Raw genomic sequence first — 27,731 nt, forward strand, 5'->3', positions numbered from 1 at the left:
CGAGTGTCAAGGAATAACCCCAAAAGCTTCGCGGAATCTTTGTACTCGAGGGGATGACCATAAAGTGACAAAGAGGGACCAAGAACGACCCGTTTCAGAGTAAAAGTCATGGCACAAGTCTTAGAAGTAGAGAACTTGAAGCCATGATCGGTGGCCCAAGACGACACGGCATCAATTGCAAGTTGAAGCCGGCGCTGAAGGAGAGGCGAATCATCACCCTGACAGCAAAGTGTAAGATCATCGACATAGAGAGAGGAGAAGACACCTGAAGGAAGAGAGGAAAGAAGACCAATGAGGGCAACCAGAAAAAGAGTAGTGCTGAGAACACTACCCTGGGGCACAGCTTCGTATTGCTGAAAAGAGGCAGAGAGAGCGGTACCAAGGCGCACCAGAAAGGAACGACGAGAGAGGAAGCTGCGGAGAAAGAGAGGGAGATGACCACGAAGACCAAAAGAATTAAGCTGAGATGGAATATGATATCGCCAAATGGTGTCGTAAGCCTTTTCCAGGTCAAAAAAGACGGCAACAACGGAGGTCTTTGCAGCAAAAGCAGTACGAATATAGACCTCTAAGTTCACCAGGACATCTGTCGTGCTGCGGCACTTGCGGAAACCAAATTGAGAAGGGGAGAGGAGGTGATGGTGTTCCAGGAACCACATCAGACGAACGTTAACCATACGTTCAAAGAGTTTGCAGACACAACTTGTGAGGGCAATAGGGCGAAAGTCCTTAGGGGAAGCCCCCAGAGACCCCAGTTTGTGAACAGGGAGGACAACGGCATCGAGCCAGTCCTCAGGGACTGACGACGACTCCCAGATCCGATTATACAGACTCAGTAAATACTGATACGTGCACGGAGGGAGATGGCGAAGCATCTCATAATGAATACCATCAGAGCCCGCCGCCGTAGAACCACAGAGGGCCAGGGCAGAACGAAGTTCAGAGAGAGAGAGAAGGGATCATTATAGGGAAGCCGAAGGCGAGTGCAGAAATCTAAAGGGCGAGACTCAAGGACAGGTTTACGAAGAAGGAAAGATTGGGGAAGATTAAGACCAGAGCCAACAGAAGAAAAGTGGGAACCCAGTTCGGTAGCGACCTGCAACAGGTCCGCCACAAGAGTACCATGGAGGTGAAGGACCGGTGAAACATCGGGAACGAACTTACCCGTTATCTTGCGGATACGCTTCCAGATTTGTGGCTCAGGAGTTTCGGACATAATTGTGGAGACATAAGATGCCCAACATTCACGCTTAGCCATTCGGATGGCCCTATGGGCCACCGCACTCTCTTTCCAAAAGAAAAGAAAAGAATCGGCCGTCTGCCGACGGCGGTGCCTCTTCCAGGCTGCACGCTTACAGCGGACAGCTCGAGCACAGTCCGCATTCCACCAGGGAACGCACTTCCGCGGACCCCGAGAGGCAGAGCGAGGAATAGAGCAGAGGGCAGCGTCGAAGACAGTGTCATGAAAAAGGAGGAGAGCACGAGGGAGAGGCACAAGGGAGACATCAGAGACAGCAGCACTGAGGGTAAATAGGTTCCAGTCCGCCTTCGCAAACTGCCACCTAGGGAAGGAGAGGGAAGGGCGAAAAGAGAAAAGGAAACAAGGTTGGGGAAATGGTTACTGCCATGGAGGTCATCAAGAACCTGCCACGTAGAATCTAAGTAAAGAGAAGAAGAGCAGAGAGAAAGATCAAGACAAGAAAGGGTGCGAGTCCGAGAATCCAAATGAGTGGGCTCACCAGAATTCAGAAGAGACAGGGAAGAATGAGTCGGCTCACCAGAATTCAGAAGAGACAGGGAAGAAGAGAGTAGAAACGGCTCAAGAAGGCGACCCCGGGTGTTCGTCAGAACATCACCCCAAAGGGAATGACGACAATTGAAATCACCCAGCAGGAGCACAGGCTCCGGCAAGGAGTCCAGTAAGTGTTTCTGATCAGGAAGAGAACGCGGGACACTCGGGGGGAGATAAATGGAACAAACAGTGTACCATTTCCCAACAATGATACGAGCAGCAGAACAATGGAGAGGCGAAGGAAAAAGTCAGGGGACAAAGGGAACATCAGAGCGAATCAAGAGAGCTGAAGAGTTATGAGCCCCAGGAACAACTGGGCGGGGGGGGGGGGGGGGAGAGAGAGAGAAAGGAATAGCCACGAAAACGACCAGGATGAGCACCAAGCATCGGCTCCTGGAGACAGACACAAAGGGGCGAAATTAGAAGTTGGAGTTCGAGGAAATTGGCGTAATAACCTCGAACGTTCTATTGAAGAATAGACATCGACGAGAAGAGAAAGGACAACAACAGAGAACAAGGAAGAAACAAAGGCAAAAGAGCAACATAGCACGTTAAAGAATATCAGGGTCAGCAAAATCAGGGTTAGGGGGCATGGGTAAACTGAGCAAAGACGGAGGGAAGGAAGCGGGAGAACAGACCAGAGGTGGGCGGGCGGGGTCCGGAGGAGGAAGAAGAGGAGGAGACAATGGAGAGGAGCAGTCAAGGACAGCAGCAGGAAGAGGGGGGAGTAGAAAGAAGGGAGCGCACCTCAGCAAGGGCAGCAACTGAGAGGGAAGCGGGGGCCAAAGAAACCTCCATAGCAGGAACAGGGGGAACAACCACTGAAATGGGAGGTGAAGGGGCGATAGAGCCAGTAGTAGGGGCCGAGGAAGAAAGCGAAGCCTTCTTACCCGCCGGGGAGGAGGAAGGAGAGGAGCCAGGCTTACGCTTCTGACGTAAAGATACAGGTGTCCCAGCAACTACGTATCGGGCAACGGATTCCAGCGTCTCAACAGGAGGAGCTGAATGAGAGCACACACGATGACCGTTAGGAGAGCGATGGACATCCGCCTGCACCGACAGGAGGTGGGGAAAGTCAGTAGATGGAGGAGAAGGATGGGAAGGAGGATCGGAGGGAGACGAGGAAGAAGACACAGGAGATATGACAGACCGGATAGAAAGAAGGGGAACCCCAGACAGAGGACCAGTAGGGGGACCCTTCAGGACAGAACTCAAAAGAACAGAGGAGGGGGTAGTGGGCGTATCAGGGTCCAAGGCCCGAAAACGGTTGTGAGTCTGAGGACGGTAGGAAGGACGAGGAGAGGAAGAGCGCAACACGCGAGCATATGAGACGTTAGTATAAGGCGGGAGCCGGCGAACCTGGCGCCTCGCCTCGGGAAAAGATAAACGCTCCCGGTGCTTCAAGATGAGGACGGCTGCCTCAAGCTTGTAATGGATACAGGCACGGGAGAATGTAGGATGGGCCTCACCGCAGTTGAGGCAGCGAGCTTGGGGAGAAGTGCACTCCGACTTAGAGTGACCTTCAACCCCACACAAAGAACAGAGAGAGACAGTCCCAGAGCAGCGGAGGGCACCATGCCCAAATTTCCAGCACTTGTTACAAAGCCGAGGTGAAGGAATATACTCCTGGACAGAGCACCTGGCACCAGCAAGAATGACAGAGGATGGAAGGGTCCTACCATCAAAGGAGATCTTCACAACTCGAAGGGGTTGACGGCGACGACCACGAGGGGGACGAGTAAACGAGTCTACCTGGAGGACAGAATGGCAGAATGGCTTTGGACAGACAGAATGGCCTTGGGTATCAAGGATATGCCGAATGTCATCGTGGCAGCCCTGCAGATTCCGAATACCGGTCGCAACATGGAGCGGGAGGAGAATAGTGCCAACACTGGCATTCAACCGAGTGTTCTTTGAGACCCGAACAGGGCTTTCGCCAAGGCAGGATAAGACAGCCAAGCGGGAAGCTGCATCCTGAGAAGGAGCAGCAAAGACACGTGTATGGAGACAAGTTGGGTTGAAAGTAACAGACACATCCACGGAATCAACGAGATGCCGATGGAGGGAGAAATCGTCAGGAGGCGCAGAATTTAGAGCGAGGAGATCAAAGTATTTGGCCCACGAAGCAGGACCAAATAAGGCCTGATACGCATCAGTACAGGAAGGAAACGAGCGAGTGCGGCCGTGGCGCTGACGGCGTTGAGAACCCCCAGAGAGAGAGGGGCCAAAAGGTGCAGTAGTCACAACGAGAGACATAGCCGCACCAGGGGACGAAGTGGTCACCACTGGGGGCTTGAGGCTCGACCCAACCACAGAGGACGGAGGGGAGCTGGGGGAAGAATTCAGGACGGTCAAAGGAGGACCAACGTCGGGGCCCAATGCAGCGGGGGCTACAAAGCCCGGTCTTCCAATACAGGCCGACTCGGGGGCTTGGTCTCCCACCCCACGAGCCTGAGAGGGTACAACAGAAACATTCAACGACATATAGATAAAGAGAAGAAATTCATCCACGAATGTGCCCCCATACCCACCATGGAGCCACAATTAGAGGCAGGACACCCAACAGGAAGCTATTGTCGATCATGCCGGGGCCCTCCAGGGGTGTGTCGTGAGTATACGCCCCACAAACGCCACCTTAAGAACCGTCAGTCCGTTGAGATCGGGTTCAGTGACTAGAGGGGGATTGACAATAAAAGGTTCCCCTCGCTCGAGACGTCGGGTACTACAGTTCTACGGGTGCAAGAGTATGCCTCCTCAAGCACCCGGGCGTCAAAATAGAAGAAGTCCAAAGGAAAAACCAAAACAAGCAAAAGGTCGGCAGGAAAAGACAAGCGGATAGGAGAAGAGGGGGGAGAAAAACGAAAGAAAAGGAAAAGGAAAAGCGATCCGGCACAATTAGAGAAGAGAGCAGCAGGAGTGCAAGGCCACAAAAGGACAGAGGACTGTCCAACGGAGCATCACACTCCAGCAGCCGTCCACTAAGCCCCCTCACGGCGCCAACGAGCCGGATGGGGAGGGGGAAGGACGGTGGGAAGACAGTGCAGGAGAGCGAACACCTCGTCATCAGCACAGGACGGTGGGAAGACAGTGCAGGAGAGAGAACACCTGGTCATCAGCACAGGACGGCGGGAAGACATAGGAGTAGACCTAACAAAATGTCCGTTTATTCTTGAGGAACTTGGACAAGGAATTTCTTGTCCATATACACATCTAGTGTGAGAGACGCTCATGAATATACAGCCTCGGCATGGAACCTGCATATAAGACAAAGATAATTTTTAAATATTTTTAAATTTAACTAGTCCAAAGACATACATCGATGTTCGGTCCTGAGCTGAAGGTTTTAAGCAATGAGGAAAATTTAGGGAACTGGACCCTAATGAAATCACATACACACTCACACACACAGGACGGGGAGGCATGATAACCACCTACAGGCCAGGGAGACATGATAACCACCTTCAAAATTCTCAGGGGAATTGACAGGGTGGACAAAGACAAACTCTTCAGCACGGGTGGGCCTCGAACAAAGGGACACACGTGGAAACTTAGTACCCAGATAAGCCACAGAGACGTTAGAAAGACTTTTTTTTCAGTGTCAGATTAGTTAATAAATGGAATGCACTAGGAAGTGATGTGGTGGAGGCTGACTCCATACACAGTTTCAAATGTAGATATGATAGAGCCAAGTAGGCTCAGGAATCTGTACACCAGTTGAGAGGTGGGACCAAAAAGACAAAGCTCAATACCCGCAAGCACAATTAGATGAGTATATTTAGGTGAGTACACACACACACACACACACACACACACACACACACACACACACACACACACACACACACACACACACAAATTCCACAAGCCTTTCAGGTATGGCTATTGGAACAAATCTTGACAAAGATAACTCTCACAGATACATAGTTACACAGTTCTTTATGTAAATAATGACAATAATTAAAGATATATACTTAATGAGGAAGGTCTTGATGTGTTGCTCCACTGCGAAGTGACAGCCGGCTGTTTCACAGTGTTATATTACAAAAGGCAAGAATATACAGGATGACGACGTCTTCACTTTAATGACTAACATAAACAAAGAAAGTTGCTTCCAAAAATTATGCACACTTTAGAAGACGTAACTGAATGGACTGAAAGGGCAATGTCTTTCTAGTTTACCCATGCACAGTGGTGCTGTGTTAAGATCTTGTGTGTGTGGCTTACCAGTTGTTTTATGTTTATGTGCCACTTGTGACGCAGACAACACTCACTGCTACAGTCAGCATCAGGTATGACAACACTCATTGGCACAGGCACCATCAAGTGTGTGTATTTAGTGTTTTCTTTTGCGACTCTTCTGCCTCTGTCTGCTACAAAACTAAGAGAATGTTGCACTGAAGGATTTGCATCCCACAAGAAGCTGCTTCAACAAGTTTCTATGATTAAATCAAGTTTTGCCACTATGCACTTGTCTTAACGGTGAGTGGCGGGACACTGTCACTTGCACAAGCACTAGCAAGGGAAGGTGAAGCACTCTGGACCATTATGCAACACTCTTAACTAATGTATTCACTTTCGCATCTAAATTAGTCGATATGAAACACATGACTTTGACCAATATATATATAACGCTTGGGTCGGTCTGGAACAATTTAAATCATGTGTGAATCAGCGTGAACTAATGCATCTCACTTAAGTTTCACCTCAAACTAATGCACAATTTTCTTGCTCAGGTCTACTTATATATAAACTTTTGGTAGGTCTTCATTGTTATTGTAAATGTTTGTATTTAAAGATGCTGAGAGTCAGAAGAACCCCCAGTAACAGTGGAGGGAAGTCCTGGCCTTCACACGGGGCGATGGTGGCCTTCACAGGGGAATATGGGAGCCTTCACACTGGGCGATGGTGGTCTTCACACGGGACGATGTCGAAGGTTTTTCTGGCGTCTCAAAGTCAGTGGCGTCGTCGCCTGCTCTCGAGGACTTTGGCTGTAAAACAGAGAAAGTAATTAATTATCAAAAGAAGGCACCAAACCGGGAAGGCTATGTAGCACCATCAAATGTGCAGAATAATCAGAGGGCGCTAAATATCACCAAGGATGCCAATACGAGAACAGAAACGCATAAGGCGAACGATATAAAAAGTATCCGAATCGCCAAGAATTCTATCGAGGGACAAGCAACCATGTGGGACAGTAGAAAAACAAGATACACGCTCGTTGTGGAAGTTAAGACATTCAACAAGAATAAGCACGACTGTAAGAGATACAATGCAATTTGGACAATAAGGAGCAGGGCGGCGCTCCATTAAGTGACCGTGAGTTAAGCGAGTATGGCCAATATGCAACCTCGCCAGAGCCGTTTCCCATCGCCGGTTATGGTGGTAGGCGGACGGCCATAAGGACACACACCTCTTAAGAGTACGCAGGTTGTTATCAGTAACAGAAGACCAACAATCCTGCCAATGCATAAGTCTGGAGGATGAATAAATGGGTAAAAGTCGAAATAAGGAAAACCTTTACGAGACATGGGACAAGAATGGACAGCTTCCCTAGTGGCAGCATCTGCACCCTCATTTAAAGAGAGACAAATATTGCTGGGAACCCAGCAAAACTCAACTGACCTAAATTTAATGTGAATAAGAAACAGCCAATGCCGAATCTTGACAACCACTGGATGAACCGGATAAAGGGACCCAAGAGCCATGAGGGCACTACAAGATTCAACGACAACTACAAAAGAAGATTGACAACGACAAAGCAGGAGATGAAGAGCATAGAGAATAGCATAAAGTTCCGCTGTGAAGATGCTAGTCTCCGGAGGTAGGCGACGCATATAAGTGCTGTCAGGGAAAACAACAGAGTACCCTACACCGTTCGCAGACTTTGACCCATCGGTGAAGATGGAAACGGAGCGGGAGTGCGAAGAAAAGTGCTCAAGGAAAAGTAGTTTCAGAACCGTAGGAGGGGTAAAAGCTTAAGTGATGTGGGTTAAGGATGTTCAAAAGTGCAGAACGAGGACTCTCCAAGGGGGGCAAGGAAGGATCATCAAATATTAGAAATGTCGATCCGAAAGAGAATCCTGTAAGCGAGATAACTGGACAGAAAGAGGGAGGTGGTGAAGAGGAACAAGAACCACAGGAGGGGTAAAAGTTAAAGCACGACAGAGACGAGAGGAAGGATGTTGCAAGGACCGCGCAAGATAGCAAAAACAGCAGCGATCACGGCGGTCCTGGAGAGACAGGAACCCAGTGTCAACATACAAGCTGAGGACGGGAGTCGAACGAAAGGCACCAGAGCTGAGGTGCATCCCAATACGGTGCAAAGCATCAAGACGGCGAAGAGTAGGAGGAGAAGCAGACGAGTAAGCAGCCATAATCGAGTTTAGACAAGACGAGAGAGGAATGTAAAGCGAGGAGAGTGCGCCTATCCACTCCCCCAAGAAGTATGGGACAACACCGGAAGGAGGGTAAGGGCCTTAGAGCAATCAACTTGGAGGTAAGAGATATGGGGAGACGAAGACAAACGAGTGTCAAAAACCAACAACAAAAGCTTAGCGGAATCCTTATACACAATGGGGTGACCATAAAGCGACACAGAAGGATGAAGAACGACACGCTTCTGAGGAACAGTCATGGCACATGTCTTAGACATAGAGAACCTGAAGCCATGATTGGTTGCCCAAGACGACACGGCATCAATCGCAAGTTGAAGTCGCTGTTGAAGGAGAGGTGAATCATCACCCCAACAGCAAAGGGTAAGATCGTCGACGTAGAGAGTGGAGAAGACGCCAGAAGGAAGAGAGGAAAGAAGACCATTGAGGGCAACCAGAAAAAGAGTAGTGTTCAGAACACTACTTTGGGGCACACCTTCATATTGCTGAAAAGAGGCAGGGAGAGTGGTACCACTCCTCACGCGAAAGGAACAAAGAGAGGAAGCTTTGAAGAAAGAAAGGGAGATTACCACGAAGGCCTAAAGAATGAAGTTGGGATAGAATATGATACTGCCAAGTGGTGTGGTAAGACTTTTCCAGGTGAAATAGGACGGTAACAACGGAGGTCTTCGTAGCAAAAGCAGTACGAATATAGTCTTCCAAGTTTACCAAGACATCTGTTGTCTCCGCAGCAAAAGCAGTACGAATATAGACCTCCAAGTTCACCAGGACATTTGTTGTTCTGCGGCACTTGCGAAAACCAAATTGAGAAGGGGAGTGGTAGTAAAAGTGTTCTAAGAACCACATCAGACGAACGTTAACCATTTGTTCAAAGAGTTTGCAGACACAACTCGTGAGAGCAATAGGGCGAAAGTCCTTAGGGGATGTCCCCAGAGACTCTGGTTTTCGAACAGGGAGGACAACGGCATCGAGCAAGTCTTCAGAGACTGACGATGACTTCCAGACCCGATTATACAGACTCAGTAAATACCGAGACGTGCAAGGAGGGAGATGGCGAAATATCTCATGATGAATGCCATCGGAGCCCACCGCCGTAGAACCGCAAAGAGCAAGAGCAGACCGAAGTTCAGAGAGAGATAAGGGATCGTTATAGATTGAGGAAGATGAGAACCAGAGCTAACAGAAGAAGAGTGGGAACCCAGTTCGGTCGCGACCTGCAATGGGTCCGCCACATGAGTACCATGGAGGTGAAGGACCGGCGAGACATCAGGAATGAACTTACCCGCTATCTTGCAGACACACTTCCATATCTGCGGCAGAGGAGTTTCGGACGTAATGGTGGAAACATAAGACTTCCAACACTCACACTTAGCTGTATGGATGTCCTTACGGTCCACCGTATTCGCCTTACGAAACAAAAGAAAAGAATCGGCTGTCTGCCGGCGGCGTGTCTCTTATAGGCTGCACGCTTACAGCGGATAGCCTGAGCACAATCTGCATTCCACCAGAGAACCCACTTCCGTTGTCTCTGAGAGAAACAGCGAGGAATAGAGCGAAGGGCAGCGTCAAAGATGGTGTCATGAAAACGGAGGAGGGCGCGAGGGAGAGGTAGGAGAGAGCAGCACAGAGGATAAATAGGTTCCAGTCTGCGGATGAGTCACAATAACGTGGCCGAAGTATGTAGACCAGACCAAACACTAGAAGGTGAAGGGACGACGACGTTTCGGTCCGTCCTGGACCATTCTCAAGTTGATCGACTAGAGAATGGTCCAGGACGGATCGAAACGTCGTCGTCCACCTTCTAGTGTGGTCTGGTCAACAGATTCCAGTCTGCCTTAACTAACGTAGGGGAGGAGAAGGGAGGGGGTGAAAAGATGAAAAGGTAACAAGGATGGGGAAATGGTCACTGCCATGGAGGTCATCAAGAACTCGCCACGTGAAATCCAAGTAAAGAGACAATGTGCAGAGAGAAAGATCAAAACAGGAAAGGGTGTGAGTCCGAGAGTCCAAATGAGTGGTTCATTAGAATTCAGAAGAGACAGGGAAGAAGAGAGGCTGAATGGTTCGAGAAGGCGACCCCGGGTGTTTGTCAGGACATCACCCCAGAGGGTATGTCGACAATTAAAATCACCCAGTAGGAGGACAGGCTCTGGGAAGGAGTCCAGTAGATGTTTAAGATCGGGAAGAGAGAGCGGGACATTAGGGAGGAGGTAAATGGAACAAACCATGTACCATTTATGCAGAAAGACATGTGCAGCAGAACATTGGAGAGGAGGCAGAAAGAGTTGGGGGACTAAGGGGACATCAGAATGAATCGAGAAAGCAGAAGAGGATTGGGCCCCAGCAAAAGCCTGGGGGGAAGAGAGAGAGGAATTACCATGGAAGCGACCTGGATGAGCACCAAGCATCGGCTCCTGAAGACAGACACAAATGGGCGAAAACTTAAAAATCCGAAGTTGGAGTTCATGGAAATTGGCGTAATATCTGCGAATATTCCATTGAAGAATAGACATCGACAAGAAGAGAAAGGACTGCAACAGAGTACAATGAAACAAGGGTGAAAAAGGAACACAGCACGTTAAAGAAGTGCAGGATCAGGATCAGGATCGGCGAAGTCAAGGTTAGGATGCATGGGTACACTGAGTAAGGATGGCAGGAAGGGAACGGGAGGACCGACCAGAGGCGAATGAGCAGGGTCTGGAGGAAGAGGAGGAAGGCGGTGGGGGGGGGGGGGGGGACAACTGAAGGTCAAGGACAGGAGCAGGAGGGGCAGAAACCAGGGAGTGTACCTCAGAAAGGGCAGCAACCGAGAGGGAAGTGGGGGCCAAAGCAACCTCCATAGCAGGAACAGAGGCGCAACCCCCAAAATGGGAGGGGATGGAGCGAGAGAGTCAGAGGTAGGGGGCGAGGAAGAAAACGATGCCTTCTTACACGCCTGGGAGGAGGAAGGAGATGAGCCAAGCTTTCGCTTCTGACTCAGAGACAGACGTCCCAGCAACAACGGACTGGGCAATAGATTCAAACGTCTCAACAGGAGAAGAAGGAGAGCAAACAACACGATGACCACTGGGAGAGCGTTGGACATCAGCCCACACAGACAGGTGGCGCGGAGAGCTAAGAGACGGAGGAGAAGGATGGGAAGGAGGATCGGAGTGAGACAAGGAAGAAGACACAGGAGGCAAGACAGAATGGGTAGAAAGAAGAGGAACCCCAGACAGAGAATCATGAGGGGGATCCTTCAGAACAAAACTTAAAGGAATACAGGAGGCGGTGGGCGTGTCTGGGACTAAGTCCTGGAAACGGTTGTGAGACTGAGGAAGGTGAGAAGGACGAGGAGAGGAAGAGTGCCACACGTGAGCATAAGAGACGTTAGCGTATGGCGGGAGACAGTGAACTTGGCACCTCGCCTCAGGAAAAGACAAACGTTCCCGTTGCTTCAGGTTGAGAACGGCTGCCTCAGGTTTGTAACGTACACATGTGCGGGAGAAGGTAGGGTGGGCCTAACCTCAATTGAGGTAGCGAGCCTGAGGAGAAGTGCACTCTGACTTAGAGTGACCTTTGTTCCCACACAAAGGAACAGAGAGAGAGAGAGTTCTGGAGCATTGGAGGGCACCATGCCCAAACCTCCAGCACTTATTACAGGAGAGGAGAGGGAATGTACTAAAGGACGGAGCACCTGTCACCAGTAAGAATGACAGAGGATGGAAGGGTCCTACCATCAAAGGTAATCTTCACAACCTGAAGGGGCTGACGGCGACGATCACGAGGGGGACGAGTAAACGTGTCTACCTGGAGGACAGAATGGCCCTGGGCTTCGAGGATATGCCGAATATCTTTGGTGCAGTCCTGTAGATTCCTAACACCGGTTGCAACATGAGGTGGGAGGAGGAGAACAGTGCCAACACTGGGATTCAATTGAGCATTCTTGGAGACCTGAACAGGGGTCTCGCCAAGGCAATATAAGGCGGCCAGGCCGGTGGATGCATCCTGAGAAGGAGCAGCAACGAGACGTGTACCGAGACGGGTGGGGTTGAAAATAACAGAAGCATCTACTGAATCAACAAGGTGCCTATGGAGGAAGAAATCGTCAGGTGGTGTAGAAACCAGAGGGAGGAGACCAAAGTATTTGGACAACGAAGGTCCAAATACTTTGGACCTATATACAGTACAAGGCTTGGTACACATCAGTACGGGAAGGAATCGAGCGAATGCGGCCGTAGCATGGACGGCGTTGAGAACCCCGAGAGAGTGAGAGAGGGAGGGGGTAAAAGGCGCAGTAGTCACAATGAGAGACTGAGCCATGCCAGTGGATGAAGTGGTCACCACTGTGGGGCTTGTGGCTTGACCCAATCACAGAGGAGGGAGGGGAGCCGAAGGGAGTAGTCAGGAGGGTCAAAGGAAGAGCAAGCGAGGTCAGGGCCCAATGTAGCGGGGGCTACAGAGCCTGGCCTTCCAACACAGTCCAACTCGGGGGCTTGGTCGCCCATACCACGAGCCCGAGAAGGTACAAGAAGAACACAATGTGACATAAAACGAGAGGAAAGAGGAAAACGAGAGGAGTCACAATTAGAGGCAGGACACCCAACAAGAGACAGGTTGCCGATCTTGCCAAGGCCCTCTAGGGGTGTGTCATGATTATATGTCCCACAAACGCCACCTTAAGAACCATCAGTGACGAAAGGAGGATTGACAATAGATGCGTCCCCTCGCTCGCGATGTTGGGTACCACAGTTCTACGGGTGCAAGAGTATGCCTCCTCAAACATCCAGGCGTCAAAACAAAAGAAGGGCAAAAGAATAATAAAAACAAGCAAAAATTCGGCGGGATATGACGATTAGAAAGAAGAGGGAGGGGGGGGGGGGAGAAAAACGAAACATAAGGAAAAGAAAAAGTCGCCCAGGAGAATTCGAGAGGACAGCAGCAGGAGCATAAGGCCACAAAAGGACAGAGAACTGTCCCATGGAGCATCACACTCTTGGCACCTCCCCCCCCCCACCAATCCCCCTCATGGCAGCAACAGACCTGACAGGGAGGGGGTCATTATGGCGAAGGCATCAAGATGACGAAGGGTGGAAGAGAGGTAGATGAGTAAGCAGGACTATCATGATCGAGTTTAGACAGCACGAATGAGGAATGTAAAGAGAGGAGCGTGCACCTATCAGTTCCATAAGGAGTGTGGGACAAGACCCTAAGTAAGTTAAGGGCCTTAGAGCATTCAGCGAGGAGGTAGGAGATATGGGGAGACCAGGACAAGCGAGTGTCAAAAATAAAGCCAAGAACTTTAGCAGAATCCTTATACAAAAGAGGATTACCATAAAGCGACAGAGGGGGTTGAAGGACGATCTTCTTCTGAATAAAGGTCATAGTACAAGTCTTAGCGGGAAAGAGCTGAAAGCCATGATTTGTGGCCCAGGACGACACAGCATCAATCGCAAGTTGAAGCCGCCATTGAAGGAAATGCGAATCATCACCTTGAGAGCAAAAGGTAAGATCGTCAACATACAGAGCGGAGAAAATGTCAGAGGGAAGGGAGGAAAGAAGACCACTGAGGGCAACCAAGAAAAGAGTAGTGCTTAGAATTAGAAATAGTGCTTGCATTAGTGCTCTTCTCTGGAGGAAGAGAGGGAGATTACCACGAATGCCAAAAAACGGAGTTGGGACTTAATATACTATCTCCAGGGGGTGTCATACGTCTTTTCCAGGTTAAAGAGAACAGTAACAACTGAGGTCTTCACAGCAAAGGCAGTATGAATATAGACCTCCAACTCCACGAGGACATCAGTGGTGCTGCGAAACTTGCAAAAGCCCAATTGAGAAGGAAAGAGGAGGTGATAGAGTTCCAAGAACCACATCAGACGGACATTGACTATATGCTCAAAGAGGTTGCAGACACAACTCGTGAGAGCAATGGGGTGGAAGCCTTTAAGGGGGTGACCCTACGGAAACAGGTTTCCAAATAAAAAGAACAATCGCCTCAAGCCAGTTCTCAGGGAGTGACGACGACTCCCAGACATGGTTATAAACACTGAGTAATTACTGGAACGTGCATGGAGAGAGATGGCAAAGCATCTCATAATGAATATCATCCGAACCTGTCGCCGTAGAACCACAGAAAACCTGAGCAGACTTAAGCTCTGAGAGAAAGAGGAAGAATCGTTATAGGGAAGTCGAAGAGAAGTGCAAAAATCTCAGGGAGAAGATTCAATAAGGGGCTTACGAGTAAGGAAAGAAGGAGGAAGATGAGAACTGTAGCTAACAGTCAAAAAGTTAGAACCCAGTTCAGTCGCGACCGACACCGGATCTTCCACAATAGAACAACGGAGGTGAGGGACTGTTGAGACATCTGGAACAAACTTATCTGCTATCATGTGGATTTCTTCCAGATCAGGGGCAAAGGATATAATGACATATGTCAGATATAATGGTGGAAACGAAACCCCTCACGTTTAGTCGTACGAATGGCACTACATGCCACTGCACTTGCCCTCCGAAACAAAAGAAAAAAAAACGTCGTCCTATGGCGATGGTGTTTCTTCCAGGCTGCATGCTTACAGCAGACAGCCCGAGCTCACACTGCGTTCCACCATGGAACGCACTTCCACGAGCCCCTGGATGTAGAGCGAGGAATAGAGCAGAGGGTAGCATAAAAACATCATGAAAGAGGAAGAGGGCTTGATGGAGAGGCAGATCAGAGAGGTCCGAAAGAGAAGTACGCAAGGTGAAGAGGTTCCAGTCAGCCCTGGCAAACTGCCACCCAGGGAAGGAGAGGGGAGGGCGAAAAGAGAAGGAGGTGACAAGGATGAGAAAACGGTCACTGTTTTGTAGGTCATCAAGAATCCGCCAAGTGAAGTGCAAATAAAGAGAAGACGAGCAGAGAGAACGGTCAAAGAAGAAAAGGGTGCGAATGTGGGAGTCAACATGAGTGGGTTCACCAGAATTCAGAAGAGACTGAGAAGAGAAGAGGACAAAATGTTCAAGAATGCAGCCCTGGGTGTTTGTGAGAACATCACCCCAGAGGGTAAGCCGACAGTTAAAATCACCCAAAAGGAGCACAGCCTCTGGTGAGGAGTCCAACAGGTGTTTAAGATCAGGAAGAGAAAGTGTGGCCTTCAGGGGGAGATAAATGAAACTGACTGTATACCATTTACTCACAAAGATGCGAGCCGCAGAACACTGGATGGACGACTGAAAAAATAAGGGGACGATGGGAATATCAACATGGGTCAAGAGAGCAGCAGAGGCATGGGCCCCAGCAACCGCTGGAGGGGCAGAGAGAAAGGAATAACCATGGAAGTGACCATGGCGAGCGCCAAGCATCGGCTCCTGGAGACAAACACAAAGCAGGCTGAGTTCATGGAAGTTGGTATAAAAACCACGAATATTTCATTGTATAGCAGACATAGACAAAAATGAGAGAACAGAAACAGAGATAACAAGGGAGAAACAAAGGAAAAGTAACATAGTAGACTAAGGAAAAACAAGATCAAGATCAGTGAAATTAAGGTGATGGGGCAGTGGTAAAGCTAGCAAAGATAACCGAGACAAGAGAGCGAGAGGTGACCAGAGATGAATGGACTGAGTCCGGAGCTGGAGGAGGCAACAGAGAGGGGCGGTCAAGCGATGAGGGGGCAGGACCGACAGAAACAGGTGAGGGCACCAAAGTAAGGGCAGCATCCAAGAGAAGATCAATGACCAAGGAAACCTCCATAGGAGGGACATGATACCCCACCACTGAAAAGGGAGGGGAAGCAGGGATAGTGTCGTGGTCGGAAGGCGAGGAATACATCGAAGCCTTCTTACCTGCTGGGGAGGAAGGAGGAGAGGAGCCAAGCTTACGCTCCTGATGTAGAAAAACAGGCGCACCATCAGCAATATACTGGGCGACCGGCTTGACAGTTTCAACAGGAGTAGAACGGGAAACATGTCAAACGTTCTGGAGGACTGGGATTTGGATGGACAATCTCCTGAACAGACAGGCGGCGTGTAGGACCAAGAGACAGAGGGGAGGGCTGAGAAGAAAGAGTGGTGCGAGAAGGGAAGGAGGGCACATGAAACAAGGAAGACCGGGTAGGAAGGAAGGAAACACCAGATGAAGAACCAGGAAGAGGACCCTCTGGCCTAGAACGCAAAGGAGCAGACGAGGAGGTGATGTGGAGGATGTCAGGGTCCAAGGCCTCAAAACAGTTGCGAAACTGAGAAAGTGGGAGAGGACGAGAAAAAGGGAAACGCAACACACGAGCATAAGTCATGACAGAGAAAGAGGGACGACAGTGATCCTGGTGCCTAGCCTCAGGAAAAGACAAATCATCATAATGCTTCAAATGGAGGACGGCTTCCTAAAATTTGTAATGCACACATGCGTGGGAGAAGGTTGGGTGGGCGTCACCGCAGTTGATGCAGAGAGTTTCGCAAGAGGGGCACAAGTTCCACACAAGGGGCAGAGAGAGACCTCACTAGTGCACCTGGAGGGCCCATGCCCAAATATCCAACACCTGCTGTAGAGGCGAGGAGAGGGGGGATGCACTCTTGAACGGAGCATCTGGCACCAGCAAGAATGACTGAAGAGGGAAGGGACGTACCATCAAACGTGACCTTCACAACGCGAAGAGGATGACGACGACCACGAAGGGGTTGAGTGAAGGTATCCACCTGGAGGATAGATTGGCCTTGAACCTCAAGGATATATTGAATATCTTCGTGACAGTCTTTAAGCTTCTTGACACCAGCCGTAACATGGTGCAGAAGAAGAATTGTGCCAATGCAGGAATTCAACCGGGCATTTTTGGAGATCCGAACAAAGGTCTCCCCAATGCAGGACAACGAACCCAAGGAAGCAGCCGCTTCCTGGGAAGGGACTGCAACAACACGGGTACCAGTAAGGGTGGGGTTAAAGGTGACCAACGTATCCACCGAATCAACAAGGTGTCTATGGAGAAATAAATCATCAGGACAAGTAGGGTTAACATGACTAAGATCAAAATACTTAGTCCATGTAGTAGAACCACACAAAGCCTGGAAAGGAGAATGGGAAGGAATCAAGAGCGAGTGCGGAGGTGATGATGCCGTGCACCCCCAGTGAGAGAAGGGGTAAAAGGCGCAGTTGTGACAACTAGTGGTGGAGCCACGCCAGGTGAGAAGGTCATCGCCTCAGAGGACTTGGGGCTGAACCCCACCACATAGGTGGGAGGGGAGCAGAGAGTGTCAATCGAAAGAGAGTCCAAGAAGGAACATAGCTGTTATGGTATCAACACCATTGTTGGAGAGCGGCGTGGCGATTTCGGCGCCATCTATGGATCTACACTACAACTCCCAGATATTTGGTGAGACGCAGACAACGCCATCTCTTGGCGGTGGTTTGACATCGGTGAATGGCTCCCGTTTCATACCTCAGTTAGAAGGTGATGTCGATGATGATGACCTCTGGTGGGTGGCGTAACGATATCAATGCCATCTTGGTTGTACATGCGATTACAATTTCAGTTCCCCAGTAGAAGGGTGCTATCCTAAGTTCACCCAGTATACTGTCTGTCTGGCTTAGGATTTTAATGTTCATAGAGGTGACATGATGAGGTGATTACGCTTTGGAAATCAGTTCACCTTGCGCAGTCCAGAACTCTTGACTTGGTCCTGTGAGAGGACAAGGTAGCCATCGTCAGTAGTAGCATGTGTTAGTTGTTGGACTTATGTAGTGTTGGATGGACCGATGTACCCGCGATTCGGCCAAGAGGAGTTACGAGACGACAGAAGTGTTCATCTGCTGAGAAATGCTGCTAGTGTGTTGCTAGAGACTTCTGCCAGGGTGATTGCTACTCCTGTAGGTGATTATTTGAGACCCCTGTCAGCTTGTTGCTGATGCTCTCTGCCAGAGTGTTTCTGGTAGTGTGAATGTGGGATATTAGGGCATCGTGACCATATGGTGTGTGTGGACTGGCCCATGTTGAGGAAGGTGAACTCGCCGGTGATTACCATTGAGCGTTGATGACGTGAATTTGAAGATAGTGGACTCGCCTGGATATGGAGAACACTGCAGATCTATTAAGTGTCCTGGATGAAAGTGACACAGTGGACATATGTTTAGTTATACTTCTATAGATAATATATTGGTAAAAGTGTAATTACATATTGTTTATCCCCCCTTCATTCCTTGCACTGTTTATAGCTACTGCCACTTCTTGAGAACTTGCCATTGACTTTGGGTAGGATCATAGATAAAGAGGCTACAAGGCACGTTAACAGAAAGAACCAAGTTATTGGGTCAAGCTGGCCATAAGAATGGTCAAGGCCCAATGTAGCAGGGGCAACAAAGCCCGGTCTTCCAATACAGTCTAACTGGGCTTGGGCGCACACCCCACGAGTCTGGGGAAGTGAAATGAGGGTCAACCATTGTCATAACAAGCGGGTATCACTTTCATTCTCGAATAAGCCCCCATACCCATCACAGAGCCACAATTAGATATGACACCCGACCAGACTGGGCCCCCAGGGGTTCATTGTGAGTATACGCCTAACAATCGCCACCTCAAGAACCGTCTGTTAGTTGCGATCGGGTTCAGTAACTAGGGCGAGGATTGACACTGAAAATGCCCCCTCGCTTGCAATGTCGAGTACCACAGTTCTATGGATGTGAGTGTGCATCTTCCCAAACACCCGGGCGTCAAAACGGATGATGTCCGAAAGAATAATAAAAAAAAAATCGGCGGGAAATGACAATAGAAAGGAGAAAAGGGGGAGAAAAAAGGAAACATATAGAAGATGAAAAGACTTTCATCACAATGAGTGAAGATGGCAGGAGGAACATAAGACTTCAAAAGGACAGGATTGTCCCATGGAGCATCACACCCCGGCAGCCGTCCACCAAGCTCCCTCTCGACAACAGGATGGAAAAGGAGGCAGGTTGGTTCCAAGAAAATATGTAACACAAAGTGCTATGTAACTTCCTTCACAGCAGGCCTGGAAATAGTTAAATATATGCCTGCCCTTTGTTGTTAACCATTTATCATTTTAAAGTCTTTGCTGACCTCCCAATTCTCTGACGATATTGTGGAAGATCTTATTCAAAGGAAAATGCCTCGCCACTTCTCCAACGCGACCTCTCAACCAATAGGTCGCGTTTGCTCACTAGTCACATATGAAACATACTATGAAAAGTAATGGTTTACAAATATTTCCGGTTTCCATGCGAAAGACTTGATAGGATAGGTGGGTTCATTGGGTCCCCACCCCCACCTGGGTTAGAAGGTTGGATTATTGATGGAGAGGCAATGCTACTCATTAAGGACCCTCACCCACCAATAAAACACTTGCTTGAATTTATTTCCAACGGCTCATAAGACTGGGGAAAGAGTTCTTAAAGATATAAATGAGGGATACTTGATCAATACAAACACTAACCAGAAGAGACCGCCCACCATATAGTATTAGAGTAAGAACACCGCAAACTTTTCATTAAGAACTCTTTACATATCACGCGGAATGCCTTTAAACAAACGATACTCGCTCTATGGCCTTACATGCCAACATTGGGAGTGACTGCCCCAACGATCTCAATAAATAGACTAGACACCATCTCCTTCAAGGGCCCGACAGCGCACAACAAACAAGACCATAAATAGGGACATTGTGACCAGCATCACCGATATAATCGACAGATACAACGACCACAGAAGATCATATATTGGTGAACCAATACGTGCCTCTCACTCATCCTGCCATCAACCACCAACTCACAATCCTGCTTGTCCCACCAACCACAAGACCAAGTCAGAACTGCCACCTCGCACCACACCAACTGTCCAGCCCACACTGACTAAGACCTCACCTTGTCTTTCATAATTATGTAATGTCAAACCTGTTATTGTGTATCCATTCTCCTCCGCCGCCGACTGTGAGATATAGGAACTAAAATCAAGACAGAGATATAGTTTGATCACTTGAAGGATGAGGCCAAGCAAGGTATAATTAACACCAAGTAGAAGTGAAGACTTTACTACATTATTCACAATGAAAATATTATGCAGTCTACCACTACGTACAAAAATGTTTGAAGCAGAAGAAGAGAGTAATTTAAAGAGTGCTGTTATTCCCATTATGTAAAAAAATCAGATATGATAAATTAAAGAAATTTTAAGTCCCAGCTTGGGATGTAATTCAGTACAAATTCGTATGGGAACTGGCCCTTGAAACTCCTAGTTAGAAAATACTTGGACCAAGGTAAGTAAGTAAGTAATTATCAAAAGAAGGCACCAAACCGGGAAGGCTATGTAGCACCATCAAATGCGCAAAATAATCAGAGGGCACTAAATATCCCCAAGGATGCCAATACGAGAACAAAAACGCATAAGGCGAACGATATCAAAAGTATCAGAGTCACCAAGAATTCTATTGAGGGACAGGTGACCGCGAGGGGGGGGGGGGGGGTCGTAAAGCAAGACACACGCTCGTCCTGGAAGTCAGGACATTCAAGAAGGACATGCACGACCGTAAGAGGGACAATGCAACTAGGACAATAAGGAGCAGGGCGGCGCTCCATCAAGTGACCATGGGTTAAGCGAGTATGGCCAATATGCAACCTCGCCAGAGCTGTTTCCCACCGCCGGTTACGATGGAAGGAGGACGGCCACGAGGAAACACAACATTTAAGAGTACGTAGTTTGTTACCAGTAACAGACAACCAAGAAGCCTGCCAACGGGTAAGGACGGAGGAATGCATAACCAGGTAAAAGTCGGAATACGGAATACCTTTACGAGAGATGGGACAAGAGCAGACAGCTTCCTTGGCAGCAGCATCCGCACGCTCATTTAAAGACACACCAATATGGCTGGGAACCCAACAAAACTCAACCGACTTAAATTTACTGTGAATAAGAAACAGCCAATGCTGGACCTCGACAACTACTAGATGAACTGGATTATAGGACCCGAGAGCCATGAGGGCACTACGATAGTCAACAACAACTACAAAAGAAGACTGACAACGAGAAAGCAGGAGACGAAGAGTATAGAGAATAGCATAATGTTCCGCTGTAAAGATGCTAGTCTCCGGAGGTAAGCGACACATATAAGTGCGATCAGGAAAAACAACAGAGTAGCCAACACCGTCCGTAGACTTAGACCCATCGGTGAAGACAGAAATGGAGCGGGAGTGAGAAGAAAAGTGCTCAAGGAAAAGGCGTTTTAGAACCGTAGGAGGGGTAAAAGCTTTAGTGATACGGGTCAAGGATGTACAAAACCGCAGAAGAGGGACTCTCTCCACGGGGGCAAAGAAGGAACAACACGAGGAGAAACATTAGAAATACGAACGGAAAGAGAGTCCTGTAGGCGAGATAACCGAACAGAAAGAGGGAGGTGGTGAAGAGGAACAGGAACCGCAGGAGGGGTAAAAGTTAAAGCATGACAGAGGCGAGAGGAAGGATGTTGTAAGGACCGCGCAAGATAGCGAAGACAGTAGCGATCACGGCGGTCTCGGAGAGACAGGAAGCCAGTGTCAACATACAAGCTAAGGACGGGAGTCGAACGAAAGGCACAAGAACTAAGGCGCAACCCAGTATGGTGCAAAGCATCAAGACGGCGAAGAGTAGAAGGAGAAGCAGACGAGTAAGCAGGGCAACCATAATCGAGCTTAGACAGGACGAGAGAGGAATGTAAAGCAAGGAGAGTGCACCTATCTGCCCCCCAAGAAGTATGGGACAAGACCCGAAGGAGGGTAAGGGCCGTAGAGCAATCAACACGGATATAAGAGATATGGGGAGACCAAGACAAATGAGTGTCAAGGAATAACCCCAAAAGCTTCGCGGAATCTTTGTACTCAACGGGATGACCATAAAGTGACAAAGAGGGACAAAGAACGACCCGTTTCCGCGTAAAAGTCATGGGACAAGTCTTAGAAGTAGAGAACCTGAAGCCATGATCGGTGGCCCAAGACGACACGGCATCAATTGCAAGTTGAAGCCGGCGCTGAAGGAGAGGCGAATCACCACCCTGACAGCAAAGGGTAAGATCATCGACATTGAGAGCGGAGAAGACACCTGAAGGAAGAGAGGAAAGAAGACCATTGAGGGCAACCAGAAAAAGAGTAGTGCTCAGAACACTACCCTGGGGCACACCTTCGTATTGCTGAAAAGAGGCTGAGAGAGCGGTACCAAGGCACACCCAAAAGGAACGACGAGAGAGGAAGCTGCAGAGAAAAAGAGGGAGATGACCACGAAGGCCAAAAGAATGAAGTTGAGATAGAATATGATATCGCCAAGTGGTGTCGTAAGCCTTTTCCAGGTCAAAAAGGACGGCAACAACGGAGGTCTTCGCAGCAAAAGCAGTACGAATAAAGACCTCCAAGTTCACCAGGACATCTGTCGTGCTGCGGCACTTGCGGAAACCAAATTGAGAATTGGAGAGGAGGTGATGGTGTTCCAGGAACCACATCAGACGAACGTTAACCATACGTTCAAAGAGTTTGCAGACACAACTTGTGAGGGCAATAGGGCGAAAGTCCTTAGGGGAAGCCCCCAGAGACCCCAGTTTGTGAACAGGGAGGACAACGGCATCGAGCCAGTCCTCAGGGACTGACGACGACTCCCAGATCCGATTATACAGACTCAGTAAATACTGAGACGTGCACGGAGGGAGATGGCGAAGCATCTCATAATGAATACCATCGGAGCCCGCCGCCGTAGAACCGCAGAGGGCCAGGGCAGAACGAAGTTCAGAGAGAGAGAAGGGATCATTATAGGGAAGCCGAAAACGAGTGCAGAAATCTAAAGGACGAGACTCAAGGACAGGTTTACGTAGAAGGAAAGATTGGGGAAGATGAAGACCAGAGCTAACAGAAGAAATGTGGGATCCAGTATGGAAGCGACCTGCAACGGGTCCGCCACAAGAGTATCATGGAGGTGAAGGACCGGTGAAACATCGGGAAGGAACTTACCCGCTATCTTGCGAATACGCTTCCAGATCTGGGGCAGAGGAGTTTCGGACGTAATTGTTGAGACATAAGATGCCCAACATTCACGTTTAGCCGTATGGATGGCCCTACGGGCCACCGCACTCGCTTTCCGAAAGAAAAGAAAAGAATCAGTCATCTGCCTATGGCGGAGCCTCTTCCAGGCTGAATGCTTACAGCGGACAGCCCGAGCACAGTCCGCATTCCACCAGGGAACGCACTTACGTGGACCCCGAGAGGAAGAGCGAGGAATAGAGCGGGGGGGCAGCGTTGAAGACAGTGTCATGAAAAAGGAGGAGAGCGAGTGAGAGAGGCACTGAGGGTAAATAGGGTCCAGTCCGCCTTAGCAAACTGCCACCTAGGGAAAGAGAGGGAAGGGCGAAAAGAGAAAAAGTAAACAAGGATGGGGAAATGATCACTTCCATGGAGGCCATCAAGAACCTGCCACGTGAAATCTAAGTAAAGAGAAGAAGAGCAGAGAGAAAGATCAAGACAAGAAAGGGTGCGAGTCCGAGAGTCCAAATGAGTGGGCTCACCAGAATTCAGAAGAGACAGGGAAGAAGAGAGGAGAAACGGTTCAAGAAGGCGACCCCGGGTATTCGTCAGAACGTCACCCCAAAGAGAATGACGACAATTGAAGTCACCCAGCAGGAGCACAGGATCCGGCAAGGAGTCCAAGAGGTGTTTCAAAACCAGGAAGAGAAAGCGGGACACTCGGGGGGAGATAAATGGAACAAACTGTGTACCATTTCCCCACAAAGATACGAGCAGCAGAACAATGGAGAGGCGAAGGAAAAAGTAAAGGAACAAAGGGAACATCAGCACGAATCAAGAGAGCAGAAGAATTAGAAGCCCCAGAAACGGCTGGGGGTGGGGGGGAGAGAAAGAAATAGCCACGAAAACGACCAGGACAAGCACCAAGCATCGACAAGCACCAAGCACCAAGCATTAGGACAAGCACCAAGCACCAGGACAAGCACCAAGCACCAGGTCGTTTCCTGCCGACCTTTTGCTTGTTTTGGTTATCCTCTTTGGACTTCTTCTATTTTGACGCCCGGGTGCTGGAGGAGGCATACTCTTGCACCCGTATAACTGTAGTACCCAACGTCTCGAGCGAGGGAAACCTTTTATTGTCTATCCCCCCTTTCATCGCTGAACCCGATCGCGAAGGACTGATGGTTCATATGGTGACGTTTGTGGGGCGTATACTCACGACGCACCCCTAGGGGGCCCCGGCACGATCGGCGATAGCTACCTGTTGGGTGTCCTGCCTCTAATTGTGGCTCCATGGTGCGTATGGGGGCACATTCGTGGATGAACTGGTCTCTCTTCGTCTGTATGTCGATGAATGTTACTGTTGTACCCTATCAGGCTCGTGGGGTGGGCGACCAAGCCCCCGAATCGGCCTGTATTGGAAGACTGGGCTCTGTAGCCCCCGCTGCGTTGGGCCCCGATCTTGCTCCTCCTTTGACCATCCTGATTTCTTCCCCCAGCTCCCCTCCCTCCTTTGTGGTTGGGACGAGCCTCAAGCCCCCAGTGGTGACCACTTCGTCCCCTAGTGCGGCTAAATCTCTCGTTGTGACTACTGCACCTTTTAACCCCACTCTCTCTGGGGGTTCTCAACGCCGTCCGTGCCACGGCCGCACTCGCTCGATTCCTTCCCGTACTGATGCATATCAGGCCTTGTTTGGTCCAGTTTCATGGGCCAAATACTTTGATCTCCTCCTTCTTGATTCTGCGCCTCCTGATGATTTCTCCCACCATCAGCATCTTGTTGATTCCGTGGATGACTCTGTTACCTTCAAAACCCACTTGTCTCAGTGCACGTGTCATTGCTACTCCTTCTCAGGATGCAGCTTCCCGCTTGGCTGCCTTATCCTGCCTTGGCAAGATCCCTGTTCGGGTCTCAAAGAACACTCGATTAAATGCCAGTGTTGGCACTATTTTCCTCCCGCTCCATGTTGCGACCGGTGTTCGGAATCTGCAGGACTGCCACCTTGATATTCTGCATATCCTTGATGCCTAAGGTCATTCTGTCCTCCAGGTAGACTCATTTAATCATCCCCCTCGTGGTCGTCGCCGTCAACCCCTTCGGGTTGTGAAGATTTCCTTTGATGGTAGGACCCTTCCATCCTCTGTCATTCTTGCTGGTGCCAGGTGCTCTGTCCAGGAGTACATTCCTTCTAGACTTTGTAACAAGTGCTGGAGGTTTGGACATGGTGCCCTCCGCTGCTCTGGGACAGTCTCTCTCTGTCCTTTGTGTGGGGGCGAAGGTCACTAAGTCGGAGTGCACTTCTCCCCAGGCTCTTTGCCTCAACTGCGGTGAGGCCCACCACAGTTGGGCCTCACCTTCTCCCGTGCCTGTATCCATTACAAGCTTGAGGCAGCCATCCTCAACTTGAAGCACCGGGAGCGTTTATCTTTTCCTGAGGCGAGGCGCCAGATTCGCCGGCTCCCGCCTTATGCTCGTGTGTTACCTCTACCTCTCCTGGTCCTTCCCACCTTCCTCAGACCCACAACCGTTTCCGGGCCTTGGACTATGATACACCCACTGCCCCCTCCTCTGTTCCTTTGAGTTATGTCCAGAAGGGTCCCCTCCTGGTCCTCTGTCTGGGATTCCCCTTCTTTCTGCCTGGTCTGTCATGTCTCCTATGTCTTCTTCCTCGTCTCCCTCCGATCATCCTTCCCCCTCCATCTATTGAGTCTCCCCGCCGCCTGTCAGTGCAGGCTGATGTCCATCGCTCTCCTACCGGCCGTCGTGTGTGCTCTTGTTCAGCTTCTCCTGTTGAGACGCTGGAATCTGTTGCCCAGTACGTAGTTGCTGGGACACCTGTCTCTAAGTCAGAAGCGTAAGCCTGGCTCCTCTCATTCCTCTTCCCCAGAGGGTAAGAAGGCTTTGCTTTCTTCCTCGGCCCCTACTTCTGACTCTATCGCCCCTTCCCCTTCCATTTCAGTGGTTGCGCCCCCTGTTCCTGCTATGGAAGTTTCTTTGGCCCCCGCATCCCTCTTGGTTGCTGCTCTTGCTGAGGTACGCTCCCCTCTTTCTATTCCCCCTCTTCCTGCTGCTGTCCTTGACTACTCCTCTTGGTTGCCTCCTCCTCCTCCTCTGGATCCCGCCTGTCCACCTCTGGTCTGTTCTCCCGCTTCCTTCCTTCCATCTTTGCTCAGTTTACCCATGCCCTCTGACTTTGCTGACCCTGATCCCGAACCTGATCTTCTTTAACGTGCTATGCTGCTCTTTCGCCTTTGTTTTTTCCTTGTTCTCAGTTGTTGTCCTTTCTCTTCTTGGCGATGTCTATTCTTCAATGGAACGTTCGGGGTTATTACGCCAATTTCCTTGAACTCCAACTTCTGATTTCGTGATTTTCACCCCTTTGTGTCTGTCTCTAGGAGCCGATGCTTGGTGCTCGTCCTGGTCGCTGTTGTGGTTATTCCTTTCTCTTCCCCCCCCCCCCCCCCCCCCCGCCCAGGTGTTCCTGGGGCTCATAACTCTTCTGCTCTCTTGATTCGCTCTGATGTTCCCTTTGTCTCCTAACTTTTTCCTTCACCTCTCCATTGTTCTGCTGCTCGTATCATTGTTGGGAAATTGTACACTGTTTGTTCCATTTATCTCCCCCCGAGTGTCCCGCTTTCTCTTCCTTTTCAGAAACACTTACTGGATTCCTTGCCGGAGCCTGTGCTCCTGCTGGGTGATTTCAATTGTCGTCATTTCCTTTGGGGTGATGTTCTGACGAAAAACCCGGGGTCGCCTTCTTGAGCCGTTTATCCTCTCTTCTTCCCTGTCTCGTCTGATTTCTGGTGAGCCCACGCATTTGGATTCACGGAATCGCACCCTTTCCTGTCTTGATCTTTCTCTTTGCTCGTCTTCTCTTTACTTAGATTTCACGTGGCAGGTTTTTGATGACTTCCATGGCAATGACCATTTACCCATTCTTGTCACCTTTTTCTCTTTTCGCCCTCCCCTACCCTTCCCTAGGTGGCAGTTCGCGAAAGCGGACTGGAACCTCCTTAGTCTCAGTGCTACACTCTCTGATCTCTCCCTTCTGCCTCTCCCTCGCTCTCTCCTCCTTTTTCATGACACTGTCTTCGACGCTGCCCTCCGCTCTATTCCTCGCTCTTCCTCTCTTGGAACACACGGAAGTGTGTTCCCTGGTGGAATGTAGACTGTGCTCGGGCTGTCCGCTGTAAGCGTGCAGCCTGGAAGAGACACCGCGGTCGGCAGACTGCCAATTCTTTTCTTTTCTTTCGGAAGGTGAGTGAGGTGGCCCGTAGGGTCTTCCGTATGGCTAAACGTGAATGTTGGGCATCTTATATCTCCACCATTACGTCCGAAACTCCTCTGCCACAGATCTGGAAGCGTATCCGCAAGATAGCGGATAGGTTAGTTCCCGATGTTTCACTGGTCCTTCACCTCCATGGTACTCGTGTGGCGGGCCCGTTGTAGGTCGCTAGCGAACTGGGTTCCCAATTTTCTTCTGTTAGCTTTGGTTTTCATCTTTCCCAATATTTCCTTCTTCGTAAACCTGTCCTTGAGTCTCGTCCTTTAGATTCCTGCACTCGTTTTCGACTTCCCTATAACGATCCCTTCTCTCTCTCTGAACTTCGTTCTGCC

At 49.6% G+C, this 27,731-nt stretch overlaps 1 protein-coding gene across 1 annotated transcript in view; it reads right to left on the reverse strand.

Moving 5' to 3' along the window:
- Positions 1-27,731, reverse strand: part of LOC138355512 (uncharacterized) — a 79,981-nt gene that overhangs the window by 28,048 nt on the left and 24,202 nt on the right. The window contains exon 3 of the mRNA XM_069310710.1: positions 2,812-6,780. Coding sequence (XP_069166811.1) covers positions 2,812-4,276 — 1,465 coding nt within the window. The 5' untranslated portion in view covers positions 4,277-6,780. The remainder of the gene's footprint in view (positions 1-2,811; positions 6,781-27,731) is intronic.

This window comes from Procambarus clarkii, chromosome 67 (genome assembly GCF_040958095.1).
Source record: "Procambarus clarkii isolate CNS0578487 chromosome 67, FALCON_Pclarkii_2.0, whole genome shotgun sequence".
In the NCBI taxonomy this organism is placed as follows: domain Eukaryota; kingdom Metazoa; phylum Arthropoda; class Malacostraca; order Decapoda; family Cambaridae; genus Procambarus; species Procambarus clarkii.